Genomic DNA, 26949 nt, shown 5'->3' with positions numbered 1-26949 from the left:
CCAAAGTTCAGAATCCAGATTCAGAAACTTGGTTTTAGCTCTTTAAACAGAGCTAATCAAAATTCTGGGGAAGTGATTTGGATTGCCTCTTCTCAAAAGTTATTTATTTGACAATTAGTGTGTTCATTGCTTCTGAAAAATGTAACTATCAAATGCTGGTGGCCGTATTGAACTTTTAATCTTAAAAAACTAAAAAACTATATTGAAGCTTAGTGATGTCTCTGCTTTTTAATACACTGTCTAGGTTTGTCATAGCTTTTCTTCCAAAGAGCAAGTGTCTTTTAATTTCAGACATATTTAAAAGCAGAGACATTATTTTGCCAACAAAGGTCTGTCTAGTCAAAGCTATGATTTTTCCAGGAGTCATGTATAGATGTGAGAGTTGAACTATAAACAAAGCTGAGCGCCAAAGAATTGATGCTTTTGAACTGTAGTGTTGGAGAACACTCTTGAGAGTCCCTTGGACTGCAAGAAGATCCAACCAATCAATCTTAGAGGAAATCAGTCTTGAATATTCATTGGAAGGACTGATGCTGAAACTCCAATACTTTGGCCACCTAATGTGAAGAACTGACTCATTGGAAAAGACCCTGGTGCTGGAAAAGATTGAAGGCAGGAGGAGAAGGGATGACAGAGGATGAGATGATCGGATGGCATCACTGACTCTATGGACATGAGTTTGAGTAAGCTCCAAGAATTGATGATAAAGAAGACTGGCGTGCTTCAGTTCGTGGGGTCACAAAGCGTTGGACACGACTGAGCAACTGAACTGAACTATCTCTCATTTTATTATACTGACCTTTATTCCTTGTGCCTGTGACATCTTTAGTAATGATTTATTTTACACTCATGTAGTGTTAGGACCATTACTTCCTGGCACCTTAATCTTAGGGAAAACCAATTAAAATATTGAATGGTTGATATTTATGCCTTGCTTTGAGTATGTGATTCTTATTAACATCAATATTGGAAGACAGCATTTCTTCATCTTGTCTTGAGGGTCTATTGGATTTGAGTGGACTGCTGTTATCTATCTAAAATGTATAATCACTGCCACTGGTTAATGAATTGTGTTTGGCTGAGGTCGTCACTTGAGGAATATCAAAGAAAAACCTCAGAATGGTTGAAGGACTTCTTTCATGTCCTAGTGTGGAATATCTGGTGAGAAATTCAGCCACTGATGGCTGTCCAGTACTGTTGATCACTGTTAAGCATTTGAAGACTCTGACATTTCTGAGAATTTATTTTATTGTAAGAAATTAATTTATTTACTTCATTGTGGATATCCCATGAAAAAATTTAATTGTCCAGTTGTTTGGGTCACTGAATGCTGTGAAAGTTTCCCTAAATTTACTAAATGAGTATACTATTATGAAAACAACTGATACTCAGTTCCAAGACACCAATTCTCCTTCTTTTCAGTTCAGTCGCACAGTCATGTCCGACTCTTTGGGACCCCATGAACCACAGCACACCAGACCTCCGTGTCCATCACCAACTCCCGGAGTTCACCCAAACCCATGTCCATCAAGTCAGTGATGCCATCCAACCATCTCATCCTCTGTCAGCCCCTTCTCCTCCTGCCCTCAATCTTTCACAGCATCAGGGTCTTTTCAAGTGAGTCAGCTCTCCGCATCAGGTGGCCAAAGTTTTGGAGTTTCAGCTTCAACATCAGTCCTTCCAGTGAACACTCAGGACTGATCTCCTTTAGGATGGACTGGTTGGATCTCCTTGCAGTCCAAGGGACTCTCAAGAGTCTTCTCCAACACCACAGTTCAAAAGCATCAGTTCTTCAGTGCCCAGCTTTCTTTATAGTCCAACTCTCACATCCATACATAACCACTGGAAAAACCATAGCCTTGACTAGAGGGACCTTTGTTGGCACAGTACTGTCTCTGCTTTTTAATATGCTGTCTAGGTTGGTCATAACTTTTCTTCCAAGGAGTAAGTGTATTTTAATTTCATGGCTGCAGTCACCATCTGTAGTGATTTTGGAGCCCAAAATAAAGTCTGACACTGTTTCCACTGCTTCCCCATCTATTTCCCATGAAGTGATGGGACGGGATGCCATGATCTTAGTTTTCTGAATGTTGAGCTTTAAAGCCAACCTTTTCACTCTCCTCTTTCACTTTCATCAAGAAGCTCTTTAGTTCTTCACTTTCTGCCATAAGGGTGGTGTCATCTCCTTCTTTTACTCAAATGATTAAAAAATTGGAAAAGGGGAGGAGGCATAAAACTTTCGTGTAGTATATAACAAATATGCAGAGTTTGTTCAAATTAATTCATTCATCATAAACATTTGCCAATTAATACTTTCTCTGTTAAAATGGAAATTTGTTATATATTCCCTGAATAATGTTTTTACAACCCTAAATATTGATAATGCTTGTGAAACTGTCTGCAGTGTGTCTGACTATATCATGTTTGATACTGATCTCTCCCAATGCCTTGCACTGATGTGAGGATGGGGTTGAGGGGTGGGGTGGGAGGAGGCCCTTGTACTCAGACAAAACTGGCTGTAAATAGGCACACATCTCGACTTCCCTGCTTTCTAATGTGACTTTGAGCAAGGTCCTTAACCTCTCTCAGTTGTCACATCTGTCAAGTAAAGATATTCACAGAATGGAGTCACATCTTCGTTAGATGCTAGATTCTTAAGGGGAAAATTTATTCATTGTCAAAATCACCCTTGAATTCTTTAGGTCATCATTAACTCACCCAGGACATCAGCCACCCGGTAACTCCCAAGTCAGAAGCATCGCTTTGTTTTTCCTTGCATTTTGGTGTAGCTTCTCTTTCTTGGAAAATAGGATGCCAATGTCTCATTAAGAGGAAGGGCCAGAACGGTTGGAGACTAGAAAGACGTGTTCGTCTGTGTGTCTTTTTCCCTTTTCCTTCTCCCTCCTCCCACCCTCTTCTCTCCCTCCCCTTCTATGACCTGTTATGGTTGAATGACAGATGGTGAGAGAGATGAGTATATTGTCTAATATATCCTAATTTCTACCTCAGGCTACTCTCTGTCCATATAAATATTTATCTGTAATAAATATTGGATGGTATTATTGTTGTTGCTAGCCCTGTGGATCTCACATTTGTTGCTCTAGGGGGCTTCCCTGGCAGTCCAGTGGTGAAGACTCTGCGCTTCCCCTGAAAGGGGGGTGTGGGTCTGATCCCTGGTCAGGGAACCAAGATCCCATGTGCCTCATGGCATGGTCACAAAATGAAAGAAAAAAATTTTGTCACTCTAATAATTGTATATAAATGATTATCAAAGCCATATGCCTATTAATTTTTATTTTTGAAAATGACTTATACCCACAATATTTATAACTTGCTTCTAGGCATGGTATTCTCTGTAATGTACTTTCAAAAGAAACAACAAACCTCCGTAATATGTCGATTTTTCCCAATCATGTTTTTAATGAAAAGTAGTAATTTAAAAATTTTTTTATTTATTTATTTTTTCCTATGTCACTTAAAAAAAATTTTTCATTGGAGGCTAATTACTTTATAATACTGTGATGTTTTTGCCCTACATTGACATGAATCAGCCACGGGTGTACATGTGTTCCCCATCATGACCCTCCCTCCACCTCCCTCCCCATCCCATCCCTCATGGTCATCCCAGTGCACCAGCCCTGAGTGCCCTGTCTCGTGCATCGAGTCTGGATTGGCGATCTGTTTCACATATGATAATATACATGTTTTAATGCTGTTCTCTCAAATCATCCCACCCTCACCTTCTCTCACAGAGTCCAAAAGTCTGTTCTTTACATCTGTGTTTCTTTAAAATTTTTTATTTATTTATTTTTAATAACCAAAACATTTTGTTTCGGGGTATAGCAGATTGACGATGCTGTGATAGTTTCGGTTGAGCAGTAATGGATACATGTGTATGTATGGGCTGAGTCCCTCCACTGAAAAGTGTTAATTGAAATGACATTTTTATAGTAAACTTTTAAATTGTGGTGGTGTGAATACATATTTATTCTTAGTCAAGCTAGATTATTCTAGGTGGGTGATAGACAATATAAAAACTTTCATTCTTACAGTGGGGGGTGGAGAAAAGAAAAAAAAAGATTTTATTTGACTGAAAGGAATTACTTGACTTGGAGTTTAGCAGTTATGGAAACAATCATCTCTTAACCTTACTTTATGAACTTCTGCCAGCAACTCTGGAACATATCCATAACTGTGAGAGATGTTTTGTAGCTAAGTTTAAAACAATTGTTGACCTCAACCAGTGGATCTACATGAAAGTTTTTTGTTTATTTTTATACTTAACTTACTCAAGATAAGTGAAGGGAAAAAAAAATCAGTTCAAGAAAGCAGCCAACAGATCCTATTCCTAAAATCTGCCAGTGAAATGTTTATATAGGACATTTTGTTTTCATCCATAGAGTTATTGTAAGTTAGGGAAATAAAACTGAATTCAAGGACTTAGAAAGACTGGAACAAAGTAGAAATCTTATAATTATCTTTTCAAAATTTAGAACTTTCTGTGTAAGCTCAACATAAGTGACCATACTTTAAAAAATATTTTTGCTTAATGAAAGGCAAACCTTGACGTAAATAGAATTAGAGGGAGCAAGAAGATGCTTCAGATTATAGAGAGAAATACTCAGCTACCAAGAAATGCTATCTTCATTAATATCATAGACCTAAACTCCTTTATAATTTTTTTGCATTCATAGCTTTTCCAGTGGAACCATTCCTTCATTTTTCTTTGTCTGGGACGTTTTTTTCTTCTATTCAAATATATGCATAGAAAAGTTATGAGAGAATTAAAATTATTGACGTTAACAGCTGTTCTTTTTCATAGAACTTTAAAAGCAATTTTTGAAGATTGAAGAAATAATTCTCAAAGGAGGTTTTAGCAAGTAGAAAACTGGGACTGAGAAAGGGGTAAGATAATTGAGCCCAGTCCTAAATCTTCCAGTCTCAGATTAGGCTAATGTTTGCCTCAAATGAAAGAAGATCCAAGACTCCTAAAGAAAATAAACATTCTCAGTAGGCAGTGTGGTGGTTGAAAAGCTCACAGACATCATGTGAAGGGAACAGAGATTACCTTTTCCTATTTCGCCAACATTGTCCCTTCAACTGGTTTCTAGGGAATATGAATCTTCATTGTTTTGTCTAAAAGGTATACTAAAACAGTTCAAAAATCACAAGAAATGCCAGTCATAATTGGACCTTCTCTGAGGGCGCTAATTTACACATTACTAAAGGGGAAAAGAAACTTTTTCAAAGTGTATTTCAAAAGTTTCACAGAATAACGGTTTAGAACCAGAATCAACTGCCAAAAACATTCAACCATCGTATCATTTAAACGTAGGTGTAATTCACAAGGACCCATGAGGCCCTCCCTTTCCTCCAGCTCATTTAAGAGGATGCCAACTTGGCCATCTTACTCTCTCCCCTTCCTCTGTGCCCTGAAATTTTCCAAACCCTCCTTTTGGACTCTACAAAATAAAATTGAGGAAGGAGAGGAGAAGCTGGAAAAGAAAGATGTGACGGGTGGGGAGAGGGTCAGAAGACTACAGGACATATAGGTATGCGACAGAAGTATGTGGGAAAGGGAAAATAGAGTATTTTAAAAGAGTTCTTAGACCCGTTTATGGTTTTTGAAATAGACAAGAAAAGGACTAATTTTGAAATTATTCTTTGGTGATCCCAGTACTTCCCTAAGTCTGAGCCAGATGGGTTAACTGGTTTATGCGAATAAATTTTCTCAAGGATCAGTTCAGGCCTGCATTCTTCACATAGATTTGCCAGTTTCCTTAGTGAAAATGTTTACAGTTCAGGGATATGTAGAACCTGAATAGTTTGACAACGTGGAACAGTTAAGTAGAACTAGACATTTGAGATTTGTAGATTTTTGAGATTTTTAATTTCACAATTAGATTTGCTGTTCAGGCTTCCAAGAGAGGAGACAAAAAGGGAAAAAAAAATTATCCAGTACAGCACATATTCTCCAGAAATGATAAAAGCTAGCACAGTAGAAGATTCATTTACATGTCAATCTACATATAGATGAATGCTTCAAAGATGCCATGCCATGTGAAAAATTATTCTCTCCTTCCTAGAAGTGTAATAAATTATTTCATAGTTAAGAAATTCTGATCTCATAGGAACTTTCAAAACCCTTGAACTCATGGTTTCTTGCTCCCCTTAAGTCTATTCCTGGGTCATCAAACCAGCCTTCGCTGTAAGTCTAGAGCTGTGGTTCTCAACCCAGTTTGACTTGCCCATTCCATCTGCAGGGGACATTTGGCAATGTCTAGAAACATTTTTGGTTGTCAGGACTTGAGATGGGAGAGTAGGGATACTCCTGAAATCTAGTGGGCAGAAGCCCCTGATACTGCAGAGTACCTTATAATGCACAAGACACTTTTCCACAACAAGGAATGATCCAGTCTCAAGTGTCAGTACCTCAGCGTTGAGCAGCCCTTGTCTAGAGTCGTCCCTCTGAGATTACCTTGATATCCTCCCCCTCTAGTCGTAGCCCCTTAGCTTCCACCTTCATGTTATTCTTCTGAGCCAATCCTTGCTTTGATCTTAACCACCAATTTGTGACCTATCTCATCTTCATTAGACCGGTGGAATTGTCCAAGAGGCATCTTTATTAATCTGCAACCCTTCCTCATAGTTCAGCTTGGGGGGAAATGAGCTTTGGGGCCCAGTATGGAATAGTAATAAGTAATGTGGACTTTGGGTATCATTGAGGTAGGTTCAAATCCCAGCTCTACCACTTACTACTTATATAACTGTGCCCAAGTCTCTCACCCACTCTGCCTCAGTTTCTTACCTGAAAAATGTGTATAAAAATGGCACCCTACCATAAAGAATTGTTATGAGAGTTAAGTTAATACTCGTAAAGCACTGGGAGTGGTGCCCAACATCCAAGTGCCTCATACTACTCTTGTGTGCGCTCAGTCATGTCCGACTCTTTGTGACCCTGGATTGCGCCTCACCAGGCTCCTCTGTCCATGGAATTCTCCAGGCAAGAGTACCGGAGCGGGTTGCCATATCCTACTCCCCATTTCCTACGACCTAGGGAATGAGCTTGAGTCTCCTGTATCTCCTGCATTGGCCGGCAGGTTCTTTACCACTTCGCCACCTGGGAAGCCTAAGTGCTTCATAAATGTTAGTTATTGTTCTTTCTCAAGAGCTCACTGAGGCCTGCGTCCTCCAACTCACTTCCTCCTCTGTACCCCAAGTCCAGGGAGAAGATATATTTTATTCACGATGGTTTCCCTCAAATGTTTGCCTAAGCTGTGAGTCGTTTCCATTTTCCTCAAGGTCAGCGTTTCTAAATACGGAAAGGCAAGAAAGTACCCTGGTTTTCTCGCTCTGGTTTTGGCTACCCACATCCCCTCCCTGAGGCAGATAACACTTGACAACATGAAGGTGGGGGAGGACAAAGAAGGGATGGGGCAAATATATCAAAACATTGTCCTGAATGACACGGAGTTCTCGTTCTGCAGTTGGAAACTGGTGAGTAAATGGACGAGAGGGTGGCTATCTCATGGGCAGTGCTCGATTTTCTGGCACAGGTAACCATGTGGAGTGTGATACCTTTCACTGTATTGAGATTTCATAGGAAGAAAGCAAAATTTTTGAGGGCAGGCTAAGTTCTGTTTTGCCATGAGTTTTTGGTGCCTGTAGGAAACGGAAACATAGATACCCAAGAGAAAGAGGACTTTTTGAATTTAATCTCAGTAGAGAGATTATAGCCAGGGGTACAGATTTTTCAGCAAATAAATGGTAGTTGAGTCAATAAAAGTATAAAAAATAAATTTTAAAAACAAGAGTATGAAGGATTGTGTAGAAAGGAGATAGTTGAGTCAGGAAAGCAGTTTCTGGATGAATGGATGGATAGATAAATTGATGAATGGATAAATGCATGGATGGATGGGCAGAACAAGGAGGAAGAAGACCCCACAGGGAGATAGAATGAAGACTAGAAGTGAATCATGTCACAGAATTCAAGGGAGTCAAAAGCCAGATGGCCTGGAAAGATCAAGTAAGGTAAAAACTGAAAGTGTCCATTGAATATGGCAACAGACTCAACATTTTTTGCTTGGCGAAAATAGAGTAAGTAAATTATATGAAGACAGAAAACAGATGGTAGAATGAGCGGAGAACTAGCATTTCTAGTATATTATAGAAATAAGTCTTCAAGAAATAACCTTCCTTAGATTTGATGATAAATTTAATTTCATCCTAGATTATTTCATGTATAATTTTTGGGTAGACAGCAGTTGGACTGCTTTGCTTCAATTGTTTACCCATGATGACCAGCAAGAATGCTTTGCATTAAAATAATTAACATCAATCTATAGAATATTTTTGACACCTTTGCAAAAGAATAACTTGTTTTCTGGAACCCTTCATTAGTATTATTTTGCTCTAACTTCATTTGCTTGATTCTTCTCATTGGTAAACAATAAGAAGTTGTCTCATTCATTTGTTCAATAAATATTTATTGTGCTTTGCTTTATTCCAGGCATTGTTCTAGGTGTTTGGACTACATCAGAGAATACAACAGGCAAATAATCTTGTCCTTGTAGCATTTAAATTTCAGAATTGCATACTAATAGGAAGTGATTGAAATTATTTTTAAATGTGGTCATGAACCTGGGCCATAGAGTGACATTCATGAAGTGAAATAATACAAAATGAGCATATCAGAGATTGAATTAGAAAGTTTTTAGCTCCTGGTTCAGCTACTTTGTTATTTAAGCCTGGATCATGCGTACCACACTAAATCGTTTCCACTATTGAATTTTATCAAGTAAAAGAATTTATGAGAACACCTTTTAAAGTGAAAACTTCTCTAAGTTTACAGGGATGATGATGATGATGTCATCACCATTATCGTCATCGTCACATCACTAACAGACTTCATAATCCATCAGTCATTTCAACTTATGGACCAGTTCTGGAAAAGTCATTGCAGTGTTTAGGAGGAAATCGAATACGTTCTGTTTGCATTTCTCATCATAATTTTATATACAAAGTTTACAAGCATTTTTATTATCTATACATTTCATAGTCAAAAATATGTTAAAGGACTTTATATTATTTAGGTATAGTCAGGGGTTAAGCTCAGAAAACAATTTATAGCCTTACATAGGACAGTAAAAATAGTTAGCTTTTATTCACAGGGAACAATGATACCTTTGACAGTGCTAGATCACATATTAGGTTGAATTAAGGACACAAACACTTTTTTAAGAATTGAACTTGTAAGAGTGTGTTATCTGTGGGGACAGCAGGCGTCAGGGGAGGAACGCAAAAAGATTCATGAGTTTTGCTTTGGGAAATGCTTACAGGGCTGAACTGAATTGTAGAAAATGGAAAAAACATAAATAGTTTGCCTTGGCTTTTCCTGTTTTTTTTTTAAATTTATTTTTAATTGGAGGATAATTGCTTTATAATGTTGTGTTAGTTTCTGCTGTTCCACATGTGAATCAGCTATATGTATACTATACATCCCCTCCCTCTTAAGCCTCCCTCCCACTCCTCAAGGTCATCACAGAGCACCAAGCTGAGCTCCCCGTGCTAAGTTTTTCAGATTTTGATACTTTAAAACTGAAGTATTATGAATTGTGTGAAACCATCACCAAACTTTAGGCCAGTTTTCTTTCATACTGCATCCCATTCAGACACTTGATGGACTTTGCACTATTTTAATTATCCCATCTGTTTTCATCTTTCAGATCATAAGGCCTATGGATTCTCTGCCTCAAAAGATCGTCTAGTGGTCACAGCAATAGAGTATCAAGGTAGAGTGCCTTGCTCCTTTTCATGCGCTGTATTGTTTGAAGAACTTATGGGATTGACATGCGTGTCTTATTTGTCAGAAACTCACTTCACACTAGCCCCTCTGCTGAAATGCTGCTCCCTGATCTTTCTGCCTAGAGAACTCTTTCTCCACCTCCTCAGTGGAAATTTTGGACATTCCATGAAAGGCTTGATGTACAAAGAAGGTCTCTTATTACATAAAGTATTTGCAGCAAAAAAAAAAAAATCTAATTTGTAAAACAGGGAGATGGAAATCTTGGAAAGTTGCAAGGTTAGCTAGATTTAGTTAATGGAAATTAACACTGCAAACACCACACTGTGTATTTAAGATAACATTAATATAGCCTATTAGGGGTATCATTTTTTAAATTTATTTTAGCTTCTTAAAATATTTATAAGGGAGGAGTTGATATGTAACGGATATAAAGTTTTCAATTTTACAAGATAAAAGAGTTCTGGAGATTGCTTAAACATCAATGTGAATATATTGAACACTACTGAACTGTACAGTAAAAATCATAAAGAAGGTAAATTTTAAGTTATTAGTGTATTTTATAACAATTTTTAGAAAAACTTTAAGGATCTACTGTGTGCATGCTCAGTCACCTCAGTCATGTCCGACTCTTTTTGACCCATGGATTAGCTCGACAGGCTCCTTTGTCTGTGGGAATCCCCAGGCAAGAATACTGGAGTGCTTTGCTGTTTCCTTCTCCAGGGGATCTTCCTGACCCAGAGTTTGAACCCACCACATCTCTTGCATTGGCAGGTGGATTCTTTGCCACTGAGTCACCAGGGAAGCCCCTAAGGATCCAATAACCCCCCCAAAAAAATTATTCAGTCTCTCAGTCGTGTTTGACTCTTCGCGACCCCATGGCTTTCTTGTCCAAAAAGAATTATAGGAGTTTTTATAAACTTACTTCAACTTTGACTATCTACTACTTTTCTGAAGGATCTTTTTACCTAGAACAGACTAATAATGCTGGGCAACCTATTTCTTAAGTGTGATACTTGTTTAAATGATAAACGTTTAAGAAACTGGTTTCAAATGTCTGATCCCTCTTGTGAGGCATGTCTTAGGTTTCTTGAGTTGAAAAGAAATAGATTTGGAGTAAAGAAACAAAAATTTTAAAAGAAGCCTGATGTGGGGAGGAATTAAATGACCTAGGATTTAACCAGTGCTTACAGTCGTGGCCGGCACATAGTAAGTTGCATGTGCTTGTTAAATTAAAAGATATGCTTTAATCAGAACCAATCTGTCATTCACTTAATTATTTAGGTCATTCAGGTTCTTTGAAGTCATAATATTTTTCATGATTAAGCTAATAAAACACTCTTTATCATGACATAGTTTTAAATGAGGAGATGGTGGGGAAAAGAAATTAATGTTTGGGAATAATTTGGGACTACAGAACACTTATAAGGAAGACAAACAGGGCTGGGTAAGATGCCAAAAAGGAGACTGGAAAAGCCAGTGAAGGGGCAAAGTGAGAGAAAGAGATGGATCAGGATGTCTGTGAGGGACAAAGGAAGGGAGTTCCTCCTACTTTTTCCTTTCCTGGAGGTTCTTACTATTGGGTTCCACTAGCTACCATGTATATTCATTCCTGCCCCCAGGCCCTATGCCATGATATCTGAATTAGGATGCCAAAAGTATATATTTTAGTCTTACATTACAAAAAACAAAAAAAGGTACTGAGGGGAAGTTCACATAACATAAAATTCGTGACGCTAAAGTGAACAATTAAGTGGCATTCATTGTATCCACACTGTTGTGTGACCACCACCTCTGTCTAGTTTCAAAACATATTGAACACTCTAAAACCCTTTACCATTTTTATGTCACTTTAAAATTAGTTTTATTTTTAATATGGAAAATACTTGTGTATCTATTGCAATCAAATGTTAGTCTCATTTAATCTTGAATAAGCATTTTCTATTTTTTTTTAATTTCACCTTTGCTCCTTTTAATTGAAAATTACATTTTGATTTTATTTTATGTGTGTGCCAATCATTCCAACTTGGCTTCCTGTAAAGCCAAAATGAATATCTATCTTCTTCAACATTTCATTTCCAGGATATTTTATACAGTAACTTAATTTTACTTAAAGTCTAAAACTTTTTTTGCATTTACTTTTTTTAAATTGAAGTAAGGTTGATTTACAGTGTTGTGTTACTTTCTGCTGTACAGCAAAGTGACTCAGTTTTACATATATACATTATACATTATTTAATTTTCTTTTCCATTATGCTTTGTCCCAAGACATTTAGTTCCCTGTGCTGTACAATAGGACCTTGTTGGGTATCCATTCTGTGTGTAAAGTTTGTATCTACTAATCCTAAACTCCCAGTCCGTCCCTCCCCATTGGCAACCACAAATCTGATCTCTGTGAGTCTGTGTCTGTTTTTTTAGATAGGTTCATTTGTGTCATATTTCTGACTCCTTATATAAATGACATCATATGATATTTATCTTTCTCTTTCTGACTTCACTTAATATAAGAATCTCTAGTTGCATCCATGTTGCTGCCAATGGCATTCTTTTTATGGTTGAGTAGTATATAAGCCACCTCTTCTTTATCCCTTCCTCTGTTGGTGAACATTTAGGTTGTTTCCATGTCTTGGCTATTGTGAATAGTGCTGCATTGAACATAGGGGAGCATGTATCTTTTTGAATTATAGTTTTGTCCAGATATATGCCCAGGAGTAGGATTGCTGGATCATATGGTAATTCTGTTTTTAGTTTTCTGAGGGACCTCCATACTGTTTTTCATAGTGACAGCACCAGTTTGCATTCCCACCAACAGTATAGGAGGAGTCCCTTTTCTCCACACCTCCACCATTTGTCATTTGTAGACTTTTTAATGATGGTCGTTCTGACTGCTGTGAGATCGTGCCTCATTGTAGTTTTGATTTGCATTTCTCTAATAATTAGCCGTGTTGAGCATCTTTTCATGTGCCTATTGGCAGTCTGTATGTCTTCTTTGGAGAAATTTCTATTTAGGTCTTCTGTCCATTTTTTGACTGGGTCATTTGTATTTTTGTTATCGGGTTTACTGAAATATTTTCTGATTTGTGTATATGTGTATGTGTGTTCCCCCAATTCATTGTTTTGTCCCTTTTCTCTCAGAAGTCAATCAATCATGAATTAATTCCTTCTCTTCAGTATTGCCTTTCTGTATCATTTCCCTTAGTGATGCCAAAAGCAGAATGAGGGTAAAATGAGGGCTTCTCTCCCAGACTTATAAATTATATGAGCAGCCTTATGCAGAGAGTGTTCAGCTGTGTAAGCAGTAAGTCAGAATTTAATAGCATACTTTTCTCCACAGAAGTAATTTATAGCAATCTGTCAGAATTACTTTGGTAGTACCAATTCTATTCTTGCATTATATAAGATTTTGATGATTTCTAACTTGAGCACAGAAGTGAAAATCAAACAATAGTCAACAATACAGCAACTAGAAAAATGAATATTCACAATGATTCTGTGTGATTCCTAAAAATGATTATTTTGCTACATGTTGAAAAGAATGCCTTTTCCAAACAAAGAATTATCTTTTCTCAATCCAAACCAACACAGGCATTTTTGGCAATGAAATAATCATCTTAATAGAAAAACTTGGTGTATTTTTCTGTTTCAATATGCCTTATTTGGTGAAAGTATGATTTATATCTACATTATTTTCTTTGCTGTGTCAAACACAGGTAATGCTTCAGTTCAAATCTGAGTAATTTGGTAGCAAATATATGATGGTGTTAAGTATGGATTTCTGTCATACCAGGGCAAGCTTACAACTGTAAGTAAGAGAAGTACCTCATGAGTAAAAGTAATAATGACCATTTATGGAGCATGGACCATGTGCACCCAAATGTGTAAATACATTATCTCATTTAATCTCTATGACAACTTTGCAAGATGAATAATATTGCTCTTCTCATTTTACAGATATGAACACAACTATATCTTTTTATAAAAAGTTAAATAATTTTCCCAGTAGCAACATCTAGTTTATGGCAAAGGTCTGACTCCAAAGCCTGTGCCTTAAACTACTATCTTATGGCATATTGGGTTTTCCATGTGGCGTTAGTTATAAAGACTCCACCCACCAGTGCAGAAGACATAAGAGATGCGGGTTCAATCTCTGAGTGGGAAGATCCCCTAGAGTAGGAGATGGCAAGCCACTCCAGCATTCTTGCCTGGGAAATGCTATGGACAGAGTTGCCTGGCAGGCTGCAGTCCATGGAGTTGCAAAGAGCTGGACACGACCAAGCAACTGAGCACATAATATGGCATAATAAGCCCCAGGGCTATATACAGAAAGAAAGCATGCTGGCCATGAGTTGAATTTTGGCTGAAAAGAGAGAAGAAGGTTCGTAGTAGTTGGCTTCTAAGTCCAGCTCAGTTCAGTTCAGTCACTCAGTCGTGTCTGACTCTTTGCAACCCCATGGACTGCAGCACACCAGGCCTCCCTGTCCATCACCAACTTCTGGAACTTGCTCAGACTCATGTCTATCGAGTCGGTGATGCCGTCCAACCATCTCATCCTCTGTCGTCCCTTTCTCCTCCTGCCTTCAATCTTTCCCAACATCAGGGTCTTTTCTAGTGAGTCAGCTCTTCGCATCAGGAGGTCAAAGTATTGGAGCTTCCATATCAGTCCTTCCAATGAATATTCAGGACTGATTTCCTTTAGGATTGACTGGTTGGATCTCCTTGCAGTCCAAGGGACTCTCAAGAGTCATCTCCAACACCACAGTTCAAAAGCATCAATTCTTTGGTGCTCAGATTTCTTTATGGTCCAATCTCACATCCATACATGACTCCTGGAAAAACTATAGCTTCTAAGTACACTGAGTTCTTTATCCTCAGATGTTGGCCCCATGCTTCTAGCAGATGTACTGTTTCTCACAGCTTTGGAGGTCAAAATGTTTCCATGCTTGTAGCACTCCTGAAGAACCACAAGGTGAAATTCAGATTCTAGGGAGTTGAAAAATCCAAATTCCCTCTTTTAAGTCTTTGGTCAAATATCACCTTCTAAATGAGGCAAGCTCTTACTACTGTATTTATTTAAAAATTGCATTCCTCTCCCCCAGCATTCAAAAACTCCCTGGACTTTGATCTGCCCTGTTTACGTAGCACTAATGACCTCTTCATGTACTGTATAACTCGCTTTGTGATGTTTTTTGTGTGTCTGACCCCCTGCAAATTGTAAGATCCCAAAGGGCAGAGATCTTTGATTTCACTGCTATAGCTCAAGAACAATGGCAGACACACAGTAAGTACTCAATATTGTTGTTCTTTAGTTGCTAAGTCCTGTCTGACTCTTCTGCGACCCCGTGGACTGTAGCCCACCTTTTGTCCATGGAATTTCCCAGCAAGAATACTGGAGTGGGTTGCCATTTCCTCCTCCAGAGGATCTTCCCAACCCAGGCATCAAACCTGCATCTCCTGCATTGGCAGGCGGATTCTTTACCACTGAGCCACCTGGGAAGCAAGTACTCAATATACTTTGGACAAATTCCATTTCTCCATATTTTATATGGTCAATGAGATTGAGGCTGGAATAGAGTCTCTGCACTGAGGAAAACTGTTGGTTGCACTATTTAACATAATTTTTACAGAGGTTTTTCATAGAGTGATGAATATAGAAATCAGGAAGAATTCACCAAAAGGGGTGTGTGTGTGTGTGTGTGTGTCCAGTTAGATTTGTGAAAAAATGTGATTATTTGAGTATAAATGTGCTCCTAAGACCTAGGAGTGTGTGCTAAAAATGAATGTGGGTGTGTGTTTAATTGTTGGAAACTCAACAAAATACGGGAAGGAAACCTATCTAAAACTCAAGACTCCGGAAGGCCACCGCCCATTCTCCTTAATCAACAGAACAGAGCTGTGTTTCCTCAGACAAGTCCCTCAGCACACATTTGTCTGTGTAGCATAATTGTAAACATGTCTCTAAAATGATGTCTGTTTGTAATATAAAACCTGCTTTTAGAACTTTAGACATCCTTAAAAACATCTTTCAGATTGTCTTCTCTTTCTTTTTTCTCTGTCCTGCTTTTTATTTGCCATAACCTGTTATTCTATTTCTATATTTCTAGCAATGTGTGTGGAGCAAGAAAAAATGTAGAAACTACATTTAAGAGAAAAGTCATACTTCTGTCACATAGAAATCATTGCTGGGTTAATATTTTCATACATATTGATGTAGGTTTTTTGTTCATATTATGTGTATATTTTTAATAGAATATGTAATGTAAATACAACCATGCTTTTTAATCTACCATATCATTTAACATCTTGAAATAATTTTTAATGGTATCAGAGATATAGAAAGGATTTTTTAGTATAGTTTCTCTTCTACTTAAATATAGTGTTTTTTAGGTCAAACTATAATATACTGTGAAGGAAAAAAGTTTCAGAAATAAGAAATTGAGGAGAATGCTGCTTAATACTTTGTAGTAACCTATATGGGAAAAGAATCTGAAAAAGAATAGATACATATACATGTGTAACTGAATCGCTTTGTGTGTGCCTGAAACTAACACAATATGGTAAGCTATATCCCAATGTAAAATAAAAAATAAAAAATAAAGAAATATGAAATTGACACTCTGGAGAGCCTGGTTGAAACATCCTTAAAAATACGCAGGACTAGAAGTTTCCATTTGGCAACTTGAAGCAGTTGGTAGGAAGGCACTGGTTTTTTCCTCCCCGTCATCTTGTTCAGACAGTTAAAAGAGAGGGCGCGCCTTGGGTAGTTCCTGGAATTCCTTTATGACATAAGTGCAGTAAATTCCCTGTGGTAATGTAACCCTGGGGAGCTACATTGAGGCGGTTAAACCTGAGGCCTGGATTAAATCTTTTTATATTTTTTCTGGATTGAGGTGAAGGGTAGGAGTCAATGATTTCTTTGGAGACCATGTTGGGTTGGTATTAATGTACTCACAGAGAAGGTTATCAAAGGGTTCTGGGTGAGAAGGTTGCATGCTGAGGGGCCATCTGAAGTTCGATAACGTGACCTGGGCTGGTGTGTCTTTTTCAGGCAGTAGGTGTGAAGCATCCACTACTGACCTCCATCCTGGCACTCATCACTGAAACTCCATTATCTTATTTGCCTCTTCTCCTGGGCTCTAAACTCTTTGAAGACTGAGATGGGGAAGAAAAAGTTAATTAGTCATAGCCCTTTTTGTAAAGGGCTTACTACGTCCAGGCATGTGTGCTTTGCATCTATTATTGTATTAGTGAAAACTTGTTGCTCAGGTGTCTGACTCTTTGCAACCCGGTGAACTGTAGCCCGTGAGACTTCTCTGTCCATGGAACTGTCCAGGCAGGAATACTGGAGTGGGTAGCCTTTCCCTTCTCTGGGGGATTTTCCAAAACTCAGTGATCGAACCCGGGCCTCCTGCATTGCAGGAGGATTCTTTACTCTGTGAGCCACCAGGGAAGCCCATTTGTATATGAAGACTCAACAACTCTATGAGGTACTGTCTTATTTTACAGATGGGAACTGAGGCTCGAGAACTAGCAAAAGTAGCATAGCGACACAAAATTATTTTGTTAAAGAATTACAGAGCTTTCCATTCATCTTTAAATTAAGCCAACATGGTACCTGATGAGGAAATTTATGAATAAATGAATGAATGAATGGATAAAAGAATAAGGCTGTTTAAAATCTATTAAGTAAAGTATAATCTCAGAGGAACAGTTAGAAAACAAATATTTTTTGTTGTTGTTTCTAGAGGCTATTTTAGCCTGTAAATACTCAAAGAAGACTGTTTCCTCCAGATTGGAATGGAAGAAATTGGAGCATGGTGTTTCCTTTGTTTACTATCAACAGGCTCTTCAAGGTAAGAAGTTGGGGACTCAATGAGGTGAGAGAAAGAGGGCACCATGTACCCCAGACCCTTTTATTCACCAGTGAGAACAGGACATGGCTGGTGACTGAGAATGTGTTTCTGTAAGTGTGATGTGAAACCAGCAGAGTGAAAGTGAAGTTGCTCAGTCCTGTCCTACTTTTTGGGACCCCATGGCCTACCAGGCTCCTCTGTCCATGGGATTTTCCAGGCGAGAGTGCTGGAATGGGTTTCCATTGCCTTCTCCAAGTGTGATGCGAAGCCAGGAGAGACCAAGACCCGAAACAAAACAGCAAAAACAGAGGACAGAGAACAGAAGTGGGTGAACTCCATGGAGGCCCTGGACTGCTCATTTTTCAGCTTGCTCCTAGAGGATGTAAAACAACAGTTGTTTTTGCTGGTCTGGAAGATTAAATTCTTGACAGAATGGAAGAAAAGATGGTGTGGGGTTGGGATGGAGGGTCGCTGCTCAGTTGTAATAACTTTACCCTCTTTCCGGGTGATCCAGAAAGCTAGGTCATCACTGAGAAGCTTAGGGGGTTGGCACTTAGGGGTAGGTAAATATGACCACCTTTATCCAGTGTTTTCTTTATAAAATTTTTTGTTGCACATTTCTTTATACTCCCTGATCTTATTGAATATATAGTGAGCTTTTAATTTAAAGTGTTGATAATGATGGATACAATGCAATGATGCTGGGATTTAGTTCAAAATAATCCAGTGGTTAGAACTGAGTGTTCTTTTGTGGACAGTATAAGATTCTAAAAAAAAGAAAAAGAAATTAGAAATAGCAGCACTCATAAATGATTTTTAAGGTTTTAAATTGAGTTTATTAATAGGAAAATAAATGCAGTGGTTACTGAACAAAGTGATTAGAAGAAGGTAGTATATAGAAAGTTATTGCCTCATTATTAACATCATCGTCTTCTTTTTCTAAAAGGTGATTTTAAGGATCGAGCTGAGATGATAGATTTTAGCATACGGATCAAAAATGTTACAAGAAAGGATGCCGGGAAATATCGCTGTGAAGTTAGTGCCCCATCGGAACAAGGTCAAAACCTGGAAGAGGATACGGTCACTCTAGAAGTATTAGGTGATGTGCTTGTGTGTGAGTGGTTACTGTTCCCACCTTCATCCCCTCACCCAGGCAACTCAGGGCCCCAGTGAGTAAAGGTATAAAGGTGGACCTCCAGCACCACCTTCCCTGAAGCAGCCTCTTCACCTCACTGGCTGCTGACATTTTCCTGTTACTAACTCACTGTGACAAAGTCTCTTTCCAGTTAAGATTGAGGTAAATCTTAATGATCCTACACTGTGTGCATGCCTGATCACTCGTGTCTGACTCTTTGCGACCGCATGGACTGTAGCCCACCAGGCTCCTCTGTCCGTGGGATTTTTCAGGCAAGAACACTGGAGCAGTTTGCCATTTCCTTCTCCAGGGGATCCTACACTATACATAGAACCACTTTCCTCAAGACTATTTTTCAGTCACTTTCAGCATATATAGTGATTCTCTTATTATATAAAATAGTCTCAAGTGAGATGATAGAAAACCACTAAAACAAAAGTATTGGAATTAGCAGATGCAAACTGTCATATATTGAATGAACAAACAACAAGGTCCTACTCTATAGCTCAGAGAGCTATATTCAGTCTTCTGTGATAAACCATATTGGAAAAGAATATGAAAAACAGTGATGTGTGTATATGTATCTGAATCACTTTGCTGTACAGCAGAAATTAACACAACATTGTAAATCAACTATACTTCAATAAAATAAACTTTTTAGAAACTATAGGCTGGGGAAGTATAGAAGTTATTCTGGTAAGAAAAGAAATTAGCATTTATTGTGCAGCTAGTATGCATTAGGTTCTTTCAAGTGTGTAATTTTACTTAATATTCACTGACAACCTGATTTTTATGGATGAATATATAGATGTTAAGTGATTTCCCAGGGCTGCACAACTAGTGTCTGGACCAATATTTGGATCCTGATAAGGTTAAATGCAAAGCCAGTACAATTAGTTACTCTAAGATGCACTGATACACAGTAACTGCCTATGATGATCACTGGCGGAGGAACTGATCCATTCTTCTCTTAAATGTTGCTATAAACTGTCAAGCAAAGAGAATAAAGTAACTCCTCTTCCTTGTTCTATTATATGTAGGCTGTTTCTAAAATACTAATGATGTACTGTTACAGAAGAAATTTAATTCAGAAAATCTTGCAGGAGATTCAGCTGGTGTATTAGTCTTCTGTTCTACATAATAAATCATAACAAACTTAGCAGTTTAAAATACCACCCATTTGGGACTTCCCTGGTATTCTAGTCACTAAGACTCCACGCTCCCAATGCCCTAGTCGGGGAACTAGATCCCACATGCTGCAATTAAGAGTTTGTATGCTGTAATGAAGATTGAAGATCCCACATGCTACAACTAAGACTCAGCTCAGCCAAATAAGTAAATAAAAACATTTTAAAAACCCCACCTGTTTATTAGCTCATGGTTCTATAGATCAGAACCCTAGCACTATGTGGCTGGGTTCTCTACCCAGGCTGTGTATCACAAGGCTGAGATCAAGGAGTCAGCTGGGCTCAATTCTTGACTGGAGGTTCTGGAGAAAACTCTGCTGCCAACCTCGTTCATGCTCATTGGCAGATTTCACTTCCTGATGATTGGGCTTCCCTGGTAGCTCAGTTGATAAAGAATCCGCCTGCAATGCAGGAGACCCAGGTTCAATACCTGGGTGGGGAAGATCCCCTGGAGAAGGAAATGGCAACCCACTCCAGTATTCTTGTCTGGAAAATCCCATGGTCAGGGGAGCCTGGCAGGCTACAGTGTGGGGTCACAGAGAGTCGGACACTACAGAGTCACTAGACCACCTGCTTGGTGGACACATAGTTGTAGAACTGAAGTCCCCACTCCATGCTGGCTTGTCAGCTGGGGCCACACTCCACTCTATAGCCACCACATTCCTTGGCCTGTCCGTCTACAACCTAACAAAAGCATGTTGACTCCTTCTTGTGTTTTGAATGTCTGATTTCCATTCTGTGACTAACCAGAGAAAACGACTTTTAAAGAGATCGTGTGGGACTTCCCTGGTAGTCCAGTGATTAAGACTCTGCGCTTCCACCACAGGGAGCAAGGGTTCAGTCCCTGATTGGGGAACTAAGATCTCACACGCTGCAACAGCACAAGTGAAAAAGAATGAAACTGAAAAGAACTAATGAGAACCTATTGCACAGTTCAGGGAACTCTACTGAATGCTCTGTGATGACCTAAAGGGGAAGGATAGCTGAAAAATAGGGGCTATGTGTATATATGCATAGCTGATTTAAGAACTGGCCCATTGGAAAAGAGCCTGATGCTTGGCAAGTTGAGGGCAGGAGGAGAGGGAGGCTACAGAGGATGAGATGGTTGGATGGCATCAGTCACTCAATGGACATGAGTTTGAGCAACTCCATGAGGTAGTGAGGGACAGGGAAGCCCGGCACGCTGCAGTCCAAGTCCGCAGGGTCGCAAAGAGTCGGACATGACTGAGCGACTGAACCGAACTGATAGCTGATTCAGTTTGCTGTACAGTAGAAACTGACACAACACTGTAAAGCAACTGTGCGCCAATAAAAACGAACTTAAACAATTAAGAGGTCATGTGCTTAGGGCAGAACCATCTCTGCAGTCTCCCTTCCCTTAAAGACGGATTTGCAACCTTAATTACAACTCTAAGACTCCTGCAGAGTAGGACCTACATTTGTGTTTGATTGAATAACTGAGAGAAAGTATATACACACCAGGGCCTGGGAACCTGGGGGACTGTGTTAGAATTCTGCCTACACAGACAGCTCTGGATTTTCCTGGATTTAAGGAAAGTCTGGTTTACTTTACAAATTTGACTTGACTTTAAACTAGACTTTCCTTAAATCCAGGAATAGGATAGAACCCTAGAATAACATTAACACAGGTATTTTCTTTCTTGGCCTGAAAAGGATTTTTGTTTGAGTACTAGTCCTGAAAATATTCTCAGCTTTGACTTTGAATATAGTTGATAATAAGACATTAAAACCATTGGTGAGGGGGAAAGTAGAGATAGTTTATCTAAAAAAGAATAATTGTTGTAGTAGCTAATGTTGTGCTTCCTGTTGTAACAGGTAAGCCTTGAACTCTCAGTGAGTGGCTTACATAATAGAAGTTTCTTCCCTCATGTAAGTCAAGTCTAAATGGTTGGGGACACAGATAATAATAGCTGTCATAGATAGTAGATAGATAATAGATAATATAGATGGACAGATAATAGATAAATAATAGATAATAATAGTCTTTGCCACTCCATGGACTATATCCTGCCAAGCTCCTCTGTCCATGGAATTCTTCAGGCAAGAATACTGGTGTGGGTTGCCATTCCCTTCTCCAGCGGGTCTTCCCAAAGTCAGGGATGGAACCCAGGTCTCCTGCATTGCAGGGAGATTCCAAATCAGTAGAGATCCAAGCTAATGCGAGACTAACATCCTCAATACATAACTTTCTAAGGTCACCATGGGTCTTGACACCTAGCTGGTAGTGGGAGGGCGAGGAGTATTACCAAACCCAGGTCCCACTGCTCGCCCCTCAAAAGCCATTCAAGAGGCCAGGTTGCTGGAAAGGAAGTGAAGTGAAGTGAAGTGAAAGTCGCTCAGTCGTGTCTGACTCTTTACGACCCCGTGGTCTATACAGTCTATGGAATTCTGCAGGGCAGAATACTGGAGTGGGTAGCCTTCCCCTTCTCCAGGGCATCTTCCCAACCCAGGGATCGAACCCAGGTCTCCCACATTGCAGGCGGATTCTTTACCAGCTGGGTCACGAGGGAAGCCCTGGTGGAAAAGAAAGTGTGCTTTATTTTGGATAGTGGCAATGCTGGGGACAGGCGTGGGGGCGGCGCTGTCCAGAGCCCAACTGCCCTCACCCCCCAACAAGCAAGGCGTAAGAGCTTTTATAGACAGAGGAGGGTGTTACATACAGAAACAGCACAGTCAGCTCTGACAGTCATCTTGAGATTGGTCACTGGTGCTCTCATCAGCGGCATCTTGATAGTTTTAGGTACAGTCTTCAGTTCCAGGGTAGTTTGTTTCCATTTCTTTGAGGCCTGTTCTCAGAATTGTGGCAGCTACAGTCTGGGCATCATGAGTTAACTTCTCTACCTGGGACTGCAGTATCTATAAGACAGGCTATGGCTCAGAATAGTATCTATAGCCCTTCAGAAGGAACTGAAGGTCCTCGACTATGCTTAATGACTAAATTGTTATTATGTGGTCTCTTTTGACTGTTTTCCTTTGTTTCTGCATTTTCTCACTTCTCTGATTAAACTTACTCTTTGACTAAATTTTTTCCACAGACAAAAGGCAGGCAGAGTGTATGATTCAGGTAACTCAAACTGGGGCTCTGTAACAACCTAGAGGGAGGGGACATATGTATACCTATGGCTATTTCATGTTGATGTATGCATGCGTGCTAAGTCACTTCAGTCATGTCCGACTCTTTGTGACCCTATGGACTGTAGCCCACCAATCTCCTCTGTCCAGGGGATTCTCCAGGCAAGAATACTGGAGTGGATTGCCTTGTCCTCCTCCAGAGGATCTTCCCAACTCAGGGATCGAACCAGTGTCTCTAACTTCTCCTGCATTGGCAGACGAGTTCTTCACCACTAGCGCCACCAGGGAAGCCCCATTGTTGATGTATGGCAAAAATCAAACCAATATTGTAGAGCAATTATTCTTCAATTTGAAAAAAAGGCAGGCAGAGGACATGGGGTGGGGGGGATGGAGGCAGAGGCAAGCAACATAGGGTCCTGCTCCATTTTAGAAGGAAGGAATGGAGAATCATACAGCAAGTTTTTCTAGATCAAGACTGGGAATAGCATGCATTCCATTGGCTAGAACTCATGCATGTTACCCCATCTGACTGCAAGGGGTCTGGCAAGTGTAGCCTGGCTGTGTGCTAGTGAAGAAAGGAAGTGGATCTCTTGAATAATAGCCAGTCTCTATCATAGATGTCCAATAAGTCCATCTTTACCAGGCTGTTAATATACTTCTTCAGCTTGTAAATAACCAGTGCCATTTGACTTCCAACCTTCAGTGGCTCCGGCAGTTCCATCATGTGAAGTACCCAGTTCTGCTCTGCGTGGAACTGTGGTGGAGCTGCGATGTGAAGACAAAGAAGGCAACCCAGCTTCTGAATACATGTGGTTTAAGAATGGCATCCCTTTGTTAGAGAATCCAAAACTTGGCTCCCGAATCACCAACAGCTCATACACAATGAATTCAAAATCTGGAACTCTGGTAAGGTCATTTTAAGCATTGGCCTAATAACTGTCTTGCATTTGGGAAAAAGAAATTATTAGAACTAAAATAATGTGAGTAGAGGGCTGATGCCATTGCTTATTAAGTAGAGAGAGGAAAGGGGAGCAGGAAGGATGAAGCCACTCACACAGAGAGGTGATGGGAAACGCTGCTGTGGGGGATGAGAAGACAAAACAAGGACTGGGGAGCTGGGCACACAAATCTTGGCACCAAGGGCCTGAGGCATGACTGAGATGCAGTCAGGATGATGGATCAGGCCTGGAAAGGTACTAAGTGCAGTCTCATACTATCAGGGAAATGCATGAAAACTCTCTTGGGAAATGGAATTCTCCTGCACCATTGGTGGAAATGTAAATTGGTTCATTCACTATGGAAAACAGTATGGAGATTCCTTAAAAAAACTAAAAATAGAGCCACCATATGACCCAGCAATGTCATGGGGCATATAGTTTCCCGAGAATACTAATTTGAAAAGATACATGCACCTCAGTGTTTATAAAGCACTGTTTACAGTAATCAAAGTGTAGAAGCAACCAAAATGTCCATCAACAGATGAATGGATAAAGTAGTTGTGATGTGTGTATATATACGTGTGTGTGTGTGTGTGAAATAATGCCATTTGCAACAACATGGATGGACCTAGAGATTATCATACTAAGTGAAATAAATCAGTCGAATATTGTATGACATTATTTATATGTGGAATCTAAAACACGATACAAATGAACGAAACAGGCTCGCAGAGATAGAAAGGGCACTTATGGTTACCAAAGGGAAAAGGGAAGGATAAATTAGGAGTTTGGGATCAGCAGATACAAAGCTGCTATACATAAGACAGGTAAACAAGGTCCTAGTGTATAGCACAGGACACTGTATTCAACATCTTGTAATCAACTATAAGGGAAAAGATTCTGAAAAGTGACCCCATGGACTACAGCCTACCAGGCTCCTCCATCCATGGGATTCTCCAGGCAAGAGTACTGGAGTGGGGTGCCATCGCCTTTTCCGATAGAGATTTATATGTATGTATAATTGAACACTAGAGACTAGCACAACATTGTAAATCACCTGTACTATAATAAAATCTTTTAAAAAAGACCAGACTTGGGGATGTCCTGACCTCGGTGCCAGCCATATGAGAACTGTGCCTATTGCCAGCATGTGAAGGATATCTGTCATTAAACTCTGCCATGACTAGCTCGTCAAAAACTCCGTGACTTAAATATCTAATACTTTAGCTTTAGTCCAGATTGAGGGATCAAAAGCTTTTCTAAGGAATACTGATGGAAACTTACTTTTAAAAAAAGCTCTTTCAAGTTAATGACATTTACAGATAAAGGTATTTTACCATCTCGTCTCTGACTTTTTAGGGTCGAGGTGGGAGTAAAAGAAGATCATTACATCTGAAACTTTTGTTTTCATTCAAAGTAATGTGTCAGTTTTAAAAACACTGCATTTTTAGCAGTGCAGGATCACTGCCACAATTGTAAGAAAGTTTTGAAGGCATGGTAATAAAAATTTTAATGAATTTTAAGAGGAGAGTATAATGTTTCTTTTCCTCCCTTCAATCTGCAAGTGTACAGTAACATTTAAAACCTAGATCTTCTGGTGACTAATAAAGCATATTGGTAAAGCGACTGAAGGATCAGCATATCAGTGGGTGTGATTGCTCAATAAGGAAGGATGCCCTAGCCCTTTCCAAGTCAGCAGTCTTAGTCAGCAGGTCCGAGTGATTTTACACTGAGAAACTGGGCAGAAAACCTGCTTTCTCACTTGGCTATATTTACTTCGTAGATTTATTTTTTCTCAAAGGAGGTGATGAAAAGCCCCAAGGCGAGTCTGAAATGATATAGATTCACTTTCCTCAGCCCCAAGCCTTGAAATATCTGTGATGTCGAAGGGGTGCACCAGGGTAGAGCCAAGATGAGTTATTTTCTGAGAAATGAGCGAAACAAAGACTCCAGCGTATGGATGACAGTGGCTTCCTTTGAATCCCCGGTTATGCGCTGGAAGATCATTTTTGCTTTCAGTCTAACTTATTATTTACACATAAACCTTGGCTTTGAGTTCATGGTGAATATCTTTAAAGGATCCTTGTTCTTGGGACTGATGATTCCATAAAGTGAGAATGCACAAGAGAAAGCTTTCTATCTCACCATGTTGAAGGATGTAGAAAGAAGAGGGACGTGGGTAGAGAAGAGAGAGGAAAAGGCCTCAAAGAGCTCAAAACCTGATGGTTTCTAGGCACATATATTACATGAGGTTCTTTTAGGAGTCTACTGATAGAGTTATTGCTTAAAGATATATTTTTTTCTTCCACGAATAGCAATTCAATACTGTTTCAAAAATGGACAGTGGAGAATATTCCTGCGAAGCCCGTAATTCTGTTGGACATCGCAGGTGTCCTGGGAAACGAATGCAAGTAGGTAAGCACGAAATATTGGGATGAACAAAGAGTTTGCAGTTAGAATGCGCAGTTATTTAAGAGTGGAGGGAGCAAGAGATAGGTAAAGGCTAAGTCACATGAAGGATAAGCCAGAGGGAATGTTTAAAATCAGCTTAACATAATGTTACAAAAAAGCAAAGATGCTGTTTTAATTCACCTTCCAAACAAGCCAAGGATATTTATCATTGTTTTTACAGATTTTGGAATAATTGTTGAAATAATATGCTCAGCTGAGCAATCCTTTTTCAAACAAAAGCTCAAGAGTGTTGTTGAGTGCTCAGGGTCAAGGACTGGGAGTAGGGATTTGCATTCCAGCTTTGCCACTTATGAACTGCATGCTCTTGAATAAGTTAATTAACCTCTGTGCCTCAGTCTCCCCAAAATGGAAATAGTGAATACTGTCCTCATAAGGTTGGTATGAAGATTAAAATAATATTCAGAAGTGTTAGGATGGCATTGATGAATTATGAGCACTGTTAAGTATTGGCTATTTTAACTGTTAATTTTTT

The 26949-nt window shown here is 39.3% G+C and overlaps 1 protein-coding gene across 3 annotated transcripts in view; it reads left to right on the top strand.

The window, feature by feature from the left end:
• JAM2 (junctional adhesion molecule 2) overlaps positions 1 to 26949 on the top strand; it is an 80435-nt gene that overhangs the window by 40062 nt on the left and 13424 nt on the right. For all 3 annotated transcript variants that reach the window (XR_001918372.1, XM_005674736.2, XM_018051483.1), the window contains exons 2-6: positions 9726 to 9791; positions 17545 to 17652; positions 18599 to 18751; positions 23771 to 23973; positions 26321 to 26420. Coding sequence is in view for 2 of the 3 variants with exons in the window: in XM_005674736.2 (XP_005674793.1) it covers positions 9726 to 9791; positions 17545 to 17652; positions 18599 to 18751; positions 23771 to 23973; positions 26321 to 26420 (630 nt within the window). In the remaining variant the exon portion in view is untranslated. The remainder of the gene's footprint in view (positions 1 to 9725; positions 9792 to 17544; positions 17653 to 18598; positions 18752 to 23770; positions 23974 to 26320; positions 26421 to 26949) is intronic.

The sequence above is a fragment of the Capra hircus genome, chromosome 1 (genome assembly GCF_001704415.2).
Source record: "Capra hircus breed San Clemente chromosome 1, ASM170441v1, whole genome shotgun sequence".
In the NCBI taxonomy this organism is placed as follows: Eukaryota; Metazoa; Chordata; class Mammalia; order Artiodactyla; family Bovidae; genus Capra; species Capra hircus.
This window is presented reverse-complemented; position numbering and strand designations above follow the sequence as displayed.